This window comes from Temnothorax americanus, unplaced genomic scaffold, assembly GCF_048541705.1.
Source record: "Temnothorax americanus isolate GAGA-0224 unplaced genomic scaffold, ASM4854170v1 Scaffold240, whole genome shotgun sequence".
Lineage (NCBI taxonomy): Eukaryota > Metazoa > Arthropoda > Insecta > Hymenoptera > Formicidae > Temnothorax > Temnothorax americanus.
Window position 1 is genome coordinate 36,329 of NW_027509382.1, and position 10,462 is coordinate 46,790.

The 10,462-nt window shown below is 46.8% G+C and overlaps 1 protein-coding gene across 1 annotated transcript; it reads left to right on the forward strand.

The window, feature by feature from the left end:
* The first annotated feature begins 9,916 nt into the window (after positions 1-9,916).
* LOC143898882 (E3 ubiquitin-protein ligase rnf146-like) lies at positions 9,917-10,462 on the forward strand. The gene has a single exon (XM_077408666.1). It carries the CDS (start codon positions 9,917-9,919, stop codon positions 10,460-10,462), a length of 546 nt encoding a protein of 181 aa, XP_077264792.1.

Consider the following 10,462-nt stretch of genomic DNA (forward strand, 5'->3'; position numbering starts at 1 on the left):
ATAGCCAAATACTAAATTTAATTTGAAATTGCTAAGTTAAGATTAAAATGTATGTGTAAGTTTGATTTTTTTGGTTAGTTGTTCTATAGTAATATTTTATCAGTACCAAAATGTTTACTTTTATGTTATTTGAGGCTTTATTTTAATTTGTTTAACAAAAGAGAAACTGGTTTTTTAATTTTATCAGCTGTGATAAACACCAAAGTATGCTCGTTTATATTAATTGAAGATTCAGTTTTAAGTTTCCATATATCAAGAAGTGTAAAATGTTATAATGTTATATAATGTGTTATAATATTAAAGGTAAAATGTTATATATGTTCTAAAGGTATAATATGTTCTAATATAATAATTCAAAATAAATAAAAACACAATTATAATTGTAATTTGAGAAATTTTAATTATTTTTTTATTTCCTTTATTAACATTTTCTACTGAAATATGAGGCAGAGTTTTGAACGTGCGGCGCAGTCTCGCGGTTTTCCCCGTTATTCGCTTCATCTTACTAATTAATCTTACTATACTTATAAATATTACTATACTATTAATCTACTTACTACTAAATATTAATCTTACTATACTTATAAATAACCATTTGTTTACTCGTTAATAATCTCTAATAATAAATTAAACATAAAAATTGTTATTTTAATTTTTCAAATATAAGCAAATTTAGAAAAAAATATATATATATGTATAAATATTTATGTTTACACAATAGCACTGCTAGCAGATTAAAAAAAGTCACAGCAATTATTCACCTGGTTGTATCACGACTGCACGTTTAAACGTTTTTACGCGTCTTGCGCTTGTTTCAACACCTGCGTTGCGTGTTCCTGTGTAGACGAGCATGGCGCAGACATCTTGCGCCTACGCTTGAGTTTGTTGCCGCGCACTTGCGCCGCGCTGTTATGCCTTGTCGTGTAGATGAGCTTTTACAGGCAATGAGATTGCTGATAGGACTGCTAAAATGGCTTCAAGAAACGGTTATGTTCCCGACTTTAGAATCCCCCATAGCGACTTTTATTCTACTTTTAGGGAAACCCTCCGTAAACAGATTAAAAAATACTTATACTCAATCTTAACTTGTCTAAAGGCAATTTTTACTATAACCACTTCCACATAGATAATAATTGCCCGTGGTTTTATAAAAAACCCTTTAAGCGGAAAGAAATAATTCTAATCAATAGACTGCGCAGTGGGCACTATAATCTAAATTACAGCCTAGCCAGAAAAAATATAATTGACTCCGGATCTTGCCCTTGTGGCAACCCCGTACAGGATATAAACCACGTTATTTTTGATTGCGAGTTATATTCTAATAAAGCCTCTATGTAATAAAATATATAGAGAATTCCTCTCCTCGTTAACCCAGAAACATTTTCCACTTTTAAACAATCCCTCTCACCCATTCATTCGTCTCCTTCTTGCTGCATGCAATTCAATGGATCTACAACCTTAAGCCCCCTCCACAAGGAGTGGGGTTAACCATCGCCACAGTATGGGGCGTGTCTACAGTAGGTAAGCTAGGCCGGTTCCGGACCACATACCGAAAGCGAGGGGGGGTAAGGGGCGGGGGAAACCGCGAGCGAGGGAAGACCGCGGGCGGGGGGAACCGCGGGGAGGGAGAGGGAAGAACCGCGTTTTTCAAGCGCTGCGGGGGGAGGAGAAGGGGGGGAACCGCGTTTTTCGGGCGTTACAAAGAGAGGGGCAGAGGAGAACCGCGTTTTTCGGGCGCCGCGTTTTCCAGCGCCGCAGGGCGACCGCGTTTTCCGGCGCCGCGGGGCGACCGTTTTTCGAAACCCTCCGCGGGCCCACCGACCGAGCGGTGCACAACATCCGCCTGAAGCCGACCGCCAGTCCGATCAAACAAAGATACCGGCTTCGCAACCCGGCCATGCAGGCCGTTATCGACAACAAAGTCGAGAAAATGGAGCGAGACGGGGTAATAGAACGCTCCCACAGCGCCTGGAGCTCGCCCGTAGTCGTGGTCCGAAAGAAGGACGGCAGCTACCGATTTTGTATAGATTTCCGGAGGGTCAACGACGCAATCGAGCCCGACGCCTACCCGCTACCTCAGATTACCGCCACCCTCGATAAATTACGCGGCGCGAAATACCTTACCACGCTCGACCTAAAAAGCGGCTACTGGCAAGTACCGCTCACACCGTCCAGTCGACCCATCACCGCGTTTACGGTGCCCGGGAGAAGGGGCTCTTCCATTTCAAAGTAATGCCGTTTGGCCTGCACTCCGCCCCCGCCACGTTCCAACGGCTTCTAGACTCCGTGCTCGGACCCAAATTAGAACCCCATGTGTTCGTATACCTCGACGACATCATAATAATTAGCGAGACATTCGAAAAACATCTTCGAATCCTACGGGAAGTCTTCCGACGGCTTTGCAACGCGAACTTAAAACTCAATCCGGCCAAGTGCCGATTCTGCGTAGACCGCCTACAATACCTAGGACACATCGTCGACCGAGAAGGGATACGCACCGACCCCGAGAAAGTCAAAGCCGTCGCTCAGTGGCCACGGCCACAAACCGTAAAGCAAATACGGCAATTCCTAGCCGACGTCTCCTGTACCGGCGATTTATACAAGACTTCGCGACCGTCGCCGCGCCCCTCACCGCGTTAACCCGCAAACACGCCCGGTGGGCATGGGACCCCGAGGAAGAAAACGCATTCGAACAATTAAAAACGACCCTGACCACCGCGCCGGTTCTCGCCTGCCCGGATTTTACGCGTCGTTTTATCCTGCAAACCGACGCCAGCACAACCGGAGTAGGAGCCGTGCTCACACAAAATTTCCCGGAGGGCGAACAAGTCATCGCATACGCAAGCCGAACTCTCAATCAGGCCGAACGAAATTACAGCGCGACCGAGCTCGAATGCCTAGCCATAATATGGGGAATATGGGGTCCGCCGCATGCGAGACTATCTCGAGGGGTACTCATTCACCGTTCTCACGGACCACCAGTCGCTCCGGTGGTTGCAGAAAATCGACGCACCCACCGGGAGACTGGGCCGGTGGGCATTCGAGCTCCAGCAATACGACCTAGAGATCCGCTACAGGAAGGGAGCCCTTAACCGGGTGGCAGACGCGCTATCTCGCCAGCCCACGACAGCCGCCGTTACCGCCCCGCCCCGCTACCCCTGGTATCGCCGCACGTTGCGCGCCGTACAACACGCCCCACGCGAATATCCAGACTACGAAATAAAGGAGGGAAAACTATTCCGTCACGTACTCCACAATCTTGACTTCAAAGAAACACCCGCCGACAAGCAATGGAAAGAGTGCGTAGCCAAAGACCGCCGCCCCGAAATCCTATACCAGAATCACGACGCCCCTACGGCTGGACATCTCGGGATCGCGAAAACAATCGCTCGGATCGCGCAGTACTACTATTGGCCCGGCATGTTTCGGGAAATAGCGCAGTACGTCCGAAACTGCCCAAAATGCTTAAAACATAAAGTCGCGCAAACACGACCAGCCGGTACGTTACACGCCACGTCTGTCGTCCGGCCCCTGGCAACAAGTCACGTTAGACTTAATAGGGCCGCTGCCGCGCTCAAAGGGAGGGCATACATGGCTCCTGACCATGCGGGACCGTTTCTCAAAATGGCTGGAGATGCGTCCCTTACGTCGCGCCACCGCGCCTGCCGTCACGACAAACATTGCCGAAGCGATACTGTACCGGCACGGATGCCCCGAGGTAATCCTGTCAGATAATGGGACGCAGCTCCGGTCCGCGAAACTCGAAAAAATGCTAGCCGCACACCACGTGCGGCATGCATATACGCCCGTGCACGCGCCACATTGCAACCCGGTAGAACGAACGAACCGCGTAATAAAAACGATGGTATCCCAATATGTAGACAAAAATCATCGAAATTGGGACGAGCGAATACCGGAGTTGCAATTCGCGTACAATACGGCGCGGCACGAAGCAACCGGATACATAGTCCAGTCAAATTAGACAAAAAAAAAGGCTTTTGCTCGGAAGTGAAGCGGTATCAATGAAACCTTTTTAGGGTTGTTGGGGAGATGTAGAAGAGCTTATTTCTGAGTTGTCGGGTTAATCGGACCGATGGGTTTTTAAGGGGGGAAGGGGGAATGAAAAATTTCGTTTTTTTTCGCAATAACTCGGCGAATTTTGACCGTACATGATTTACTAACCTTTCATTTTGTAGCTCTTTTAAAGCCCTACAATTCATTTCTTGAAGACCCTAACTTAAAATCAATATTTGTCGAGTTCTAGCCGGTGAAAGTGGGAAAAAATGCATTTTGTCGCGGTTTTTTGCGTTTATCTCGTTTCCATTAATAGATAGAAATGTGCCGCCACTGACAAAGTTGTAGGGCTTAAAAAGACCTACAAAACGAGGGGTTAGTCGTTCAGATTCGTTAAAAATTGAGCCCAGGGAAGCCTCTGGAAGTCGCGCTTTTAACGCGTGGCCGATCGTCGCCGGCGGCGCGGCGGCGCGCCGCCGCACAGTGGGGCCAAATCCCGAAAAGCTGGCCAAAACCTCAAATGAACTTAGAATCGAGCAAAAATTGGTATACTATGGTTGTCGAGGTTGCTGATTACAAATCCAAAGTTAAAATTATTGTGAACAAAATGGCGGATCCAATATGGCGGTCATACATGTAAAAAAGATATCAGACTTTAATAAAAATTAGTATACAAGTGTTTTCAAGGTCGCTGATTACACATCCAAAGTTAAAATTATTGTGAACAAAATGGCGGATCCAATATGGCGATCACACATGTGAAAAAGATATCAGACTTTAATGAAAATTAGTATACAGGGGTTTTTGAGGTCGCTGATTACAAATCTCAAGCCAAAATTACTGTAAGCAAAATGGCATTTAATATGGTGAACGCATGTGTGAAAGATATGTAAATTTTTTTAATAAAGAAAAAATTATAGTCTCGATACTAGCACAACTAAGCAATATATATATATATATATATATATGTATATAAAATAATGTTAGAACGATAGTGATCAAAAGATAAAACATGATTTATAAACATTACTGGAGATAATTAATCGGAATCCACGTCAGAATCAGAATTAAGTCCGCGTCAGAATCGGAATCAAATCTACGTCAGAATCAATTTCTGAATCGTAGATCCAAATCGTGTCAATCGTAGAGTCGTATTCCGTTTCGGTTGCAACAGTCACTGTAAGAAAGACACAATTATATTTAGTTTAAATTAATACATTAAAAAATAAAATATATTTATTTGACAAAAAATATTACTAAGGATAATTAATCGGAATCACTGTCAGAGTAGGAATCCACCCCAGATTCAGAATCAACTTCCGAATCGGTGTCAAACGTAGTTCCAGATTCGGTTTTGGTTGCAACAGTAGGTGAGAGTAATAGTTCTACAGCTTCCCGTGATAAACTTTTTAGTTTTTTCTGTGGCAGTTTTCTGATGCTAATTCGCTTGAGGTCGATGTTGTACGAATTCCTTCGGTCTTCCTTTGTTTTGATCTTTCACTGCAAAACACAAATTCCGAGGAAGGGCGACCGCTTTTCTTGGTCGGTGTCTTTTGAAAAATAGCAGGTAGTGGAAAGAATACGGGTTCACTAAGCCATTTCTAGTAGTTTTTGAAAAAGATCCCCTCTGTCCTATTGACCTTTTGCCACATGGTTCTCATTTTATAGAATAATGTGGAATAGGACGCTCTCATATCTTCACGTACCTGTACGGAACGTCCACTTTTTTCGAAAAAAAATTTTTCCAGGTGTTCTATTATAATATTTAATTCGTCTTTTAAATGATTTCTGACGATTATAAAAACTTCCTTTCGAGTATATTGTAAAAATTGTTGATCACTAGATCCTGTAATAAAAGCATACAAAATTTAAAAAACTGATATGAATATGAAAACTTAGAACATTAAAATAAACCAAAATAAAATAAAAATGAAGTAACTGTAAATATATAGATTTAAACGTTTTGGATAATAGAGCGCGATTTATCGAAAACACTAATCGACGTAAACATCGATCCGGGATATGTATATTGTATGATTTGTTATTATTAGGGATAGAATTACTGAAAGAACAAAAGAACATAAGCATTTTCAAGCCGAGTCATTGTCCTGAAGCGAAACGATTGACAAGTCGCAAATGAGCAACGTAGCGATAATAAGCGAAAAAACAGCATGATAGGCAGCTCTCGGCAGCTAATTTTTGTGAATTTTGCAAGATAATAAAGTGAACTAAAGCCCTAAATTTGGATCTTCGCGGAATATAGCGAAATATATAACTTTCCATCCAGTTGAAAATAGAAGTTTATAAAATTATATTGTCTTTGTAAGGCAGAATTATGCCTTGTTTTAACACGATAAAAATTAAATTTATAGGTTATATTAGTGTAAAAACATTTTCTACATACCTGCAGGAGTTATTTCCATGTCGTAGAATTAAAATCGAACACTTCACTTTCAAGCTATCCGATATATAATATACCGTAATTTTCTTTCCTTTGTTACGCGATGCGTGCGCTCTGAACGAAGGCTAACTTTGAACTGAGCTCACAGACGCAGGTATGAGGATAGGGTCTTTTCCTTTTACAATTGGATGCACCAAACATCCTTCTACCCATCCCACCAGTCAAAATTCCCCGAATTAAATTTTCATTTTTTAGGTTTTGGCCAGCTTTTTGGGATTTGGCCCCACTGTGCGCCGCGATGACGATCGGCCATGCGACGGCGCGTGTCGAGTCGAGTGCGCTTGGGACTCGCTAGAACTCGACAAATATTGATTTTAAGTTAGGGTCTTCAGGAAATGAATTGTAGGGCTTTAAAAGAGCTACAAAATGAGAGGTTAGTAAATCATGTACGGTCAAAATTCGCCGAGTTATTGCAAAAAAACAAAATTTTTCATTCCCCCTCCCGCCCTTAAAAACCCATCGGTCCGATTAGCCCGACAACTCAGAAATAAGCTCTTCTACATCCCCCCAACAACCCTAAAAAGGTTTCATTGATACCGCTTCACTTCCGAGCTCAAATGTCTAATTTGACTGGACTAACACCTCTGCATATCTTGTCTACGATCGCGAGCCGGTATCCCCTCTCAATCGAAACGCCGCACCAAAAACCGCCGCACCGCCGCCCGACAAAACGCGCCGACATCTCGAGGAGGCCTTCGAACTCGCGAGAATACATCTCGCACACGCGTTCCAGCGACAACAGAATAAGTATTATAATCTACGACGACGAGCGTGGACACCAAAAATTGGAGACTGGGTATGGAAGCGCGAGTACCCACTCTCCAATAAAGCCGCAGCATTCAACGCAAAACTCGCGCCGAAATTCAGAGGCCCCCTCGAGGTGCGACGTATAGTATCCCCCGTAATTGTGGACCTACGCGATAAGAGCGGCAAGTGAATCCGACATATCCACGTGCAAGACTTGAAAGCCGCGCCGGAAACCCCCGCCCTTCCAGGCGACGAGACCGGGGAAGAAAATGCCGAAACAGACAGCGAAGCAACAGCAAAACCGACACCAAAAACACCATCGACCCCGACAACGACACCGAGGACAACAACGAATATTAAAACATGGCCCTATATCCCCTCCCGGACACCCGCTAAACAATAAACAAAAGACCGGCTATATAAACGAGCCTCGAAGTCAAAAGACACTCGAGTCAAATTTCCCGAGATGGAGACAACCACGACCGAGAAAAGCATCCTCGAGGAAATCGAGGAACTCCTCGCCGAGCCCGCCTTTTACGACCCGGTCTGCCCGGATTTCGGCGCGACCTGGACGAAGCTGTTCACCACGGGATCCGCCGCCTCCGCTGTCGCCGCCGCCGAGGCCTCGAGGCCCGCAGCTCCACCGTCACGCAAAAACGTGCCGACGGTCGGATGCATGGTCCAGAGATCGGACCACCAGCATAGGCGGAAAATGGAGTGGCTGACGACCCCGCCACCACCGAGGCCGGCCCGCAGCATCACCGCAGCAACGTACCTGGCGCGCAAGACGACCGCCGCCCAGCCGATGCCACCGCCGATTGCACCACCGGCCATACCACCGGCGGAACCACCGGCCGCACTACCGGCCGCTCCGCTGGCCGCACCGCTTGCCGCACCACCAGCCGCAGAGACGCAGGCACTCCGGCCCGTAGGCCCGCGAGCAACCCCAAAAATCCCGGTACTGGTGGAGCCAGGCTACGTCATTCTGGTGCCCCATGGAGCCGTCCACAACACCCGGGAGTGGAAAACCACGGAGAGGGGCTACAAGTGGCACGTACAATTCAACCATGAAGGGACCGTCCGAAAGATCCGGAAATTACCGGCCAAGCCAAAGACCCGGACCTAAAGCGCCAAATTCGCGCCTTAAAAGGAGGGGGGGTGATGTAACGATGCGCCCCGAAACGCATCATTCCCGGTGAACATCAGCCGGATGCCGCCCGGCCAAACACCCGCTGGGCGAGACAAGGCACGATGTGCCTTTTTTTAAACTAGCCATCGCGCGTATCAGTCCGCAAACGGACTTAGCGCGGCAACCGACTCGGAGCGCCGAGCGATGCCGAAAACGGCCGAGAGTCGCCGAACGTAATCGCGGCGTCGGGACGCCATACTTCCCGAACGCTCCACCGCTCCATCCCGGCGCGCGCGATTGCCGTCGCGTATACCCCCGCCACGCCAACACGCCGTCGCGGGCGTATATAAACCGAGCAATGTTGCTCAGTTTTAGATTCCACCGTGAGCTAGCAAACCAATCCGACCGATTCTCCGTTACTCACGAATCCCGAAATCCCACAGTCGAACAACCAGGAGGTAGAGAGTGTTCTCTGCCTCTGCCGAGTGAAGCATCTAGGCGGTTGACTCGAACTTCCATACGAACACCTGTGACACCGGAGTGAACCAGGGTAAGAGAGTTCTTCTCTTACTCGCCAAGGGTCTTGGCCACCCGGTGCCGCCTCCCGCCTACACGAATAGGTGCGCCAGGAGATAGAGAGTACTTCTCTATCTCCGCTAAGGGTCTTAGCCGCTCGGACATCGCGTCCCATCGCGATCCAAACGCCTTACGCGCTCACTGCCTCCGCTATCCAAGCCGCGACCCCGCGTCACCCGCGCCGAAATCGTACACCGCACTTCAGCGAGTCCGCGCGCCCGCCGATCCGCGAAATTCCGCGATCTCCGTATATCATCACTTAACCGACGCCCGTAAACTCCGCGATATCTTTACGTCACCGCCCTTGTAACCGCGTCCGCGATTTATTGTACGTACCCAGCGACTCCGCGATATCTGTATATTACCGCCGTTAAAAAAACCGCATCCGCGACCTTCCACACCTATGCATCGACTCCGCGATCACTGTATGCCGCCGCTATCGTAGCAGCGACCGCGATATTGTGTATATATCCACCGCTCCCGCGAGCATCTCTATGTATTCACGCATAATTGAATAAACCTTATTTTGTTTTGTTATATTTTAACCGAGTCTTGTGTCTTCCTCCGCGCCTACTCCGAACCCTGACCAGCCGCGAGCTAAATCCGCTCTTCGGAAGCTAGGTTGTATTAAAGTATATAAGAAAGAATGAAGCGAGTCAAAATCACAGTCTGTGATTTGAAAGTCTACGCGTCGGTACATCGATTGGAAAAAAGTATAGCGAGATGACAATAATTCTGATATGGATCGCGCGTTAACGGACGACAGTGATTACTTCAGCGATGAAGAAGATGATCGTAAAGAAGTCATTGAAAGAATTGTGTCGCGTGAGGAAATCGTTGCACTAAATTTACATATAAAAGAGTGCGTACTATTTTTTTATTATTCAACGGGTGGTGCACTTGCACTATGTCGTTCATGCATGAGAGCTGTATCGGGCTTCGTCGGATGAGACTCTGACCCTGTCGGCGGTCGCGCGACTCGTTCTGCCATGGCGCAAGCAAAGCTCGACGTGCTGGAGAAATCTGGCGGCGGCATTAAAATTAAGGATAAGGATTCCGAGGAAAAAAAAGGTCCCACTGTTGTGCCAGAATGCGCAGTATGCCTGCAGCCTTGTATCCATCCAGCACGATTACCCTGCAGCCATATATACTGCTATCTGTGCGTAAAGGGTGTCGCTAATCAGAGCAAGCGGTGTCCGATGTGTCGTCAAGAGATCCCACCGGATTTTCTCGAGAGACCTCAGCTGGTGGAAGTGGAGGAGCCTCAGAAGGAGTCGGAACATCCCGAGGAAGAGTACCAATGGTTTTACGAAGGTCGAAATGGTTGGTGGAAATATGATTCGAGGACAAGCAATGATCTGGAGACTATTTACAAACTAGGGGACGCGCAATGCGAACTTTTGATCTGTGGCATGCTTTACGTAATTGACTTTGAAAAGAAATGTCAATATAGAAAATACAACCCACGTTACAAACGTAATATCAAACGTGAAAGAAAAGATGCTTCGTGCAGGGGTGTCTCGGGTGTACAATAA

Coding starts and splice junctions, on each gene's coding strand:
- LOC143898882 (XM_077408666.1), top strand. CDS start 9,917: ATGGCGCAAGCAAAGCTCGACGTGCTGGAGAAATCTGGCGGCGGCATT.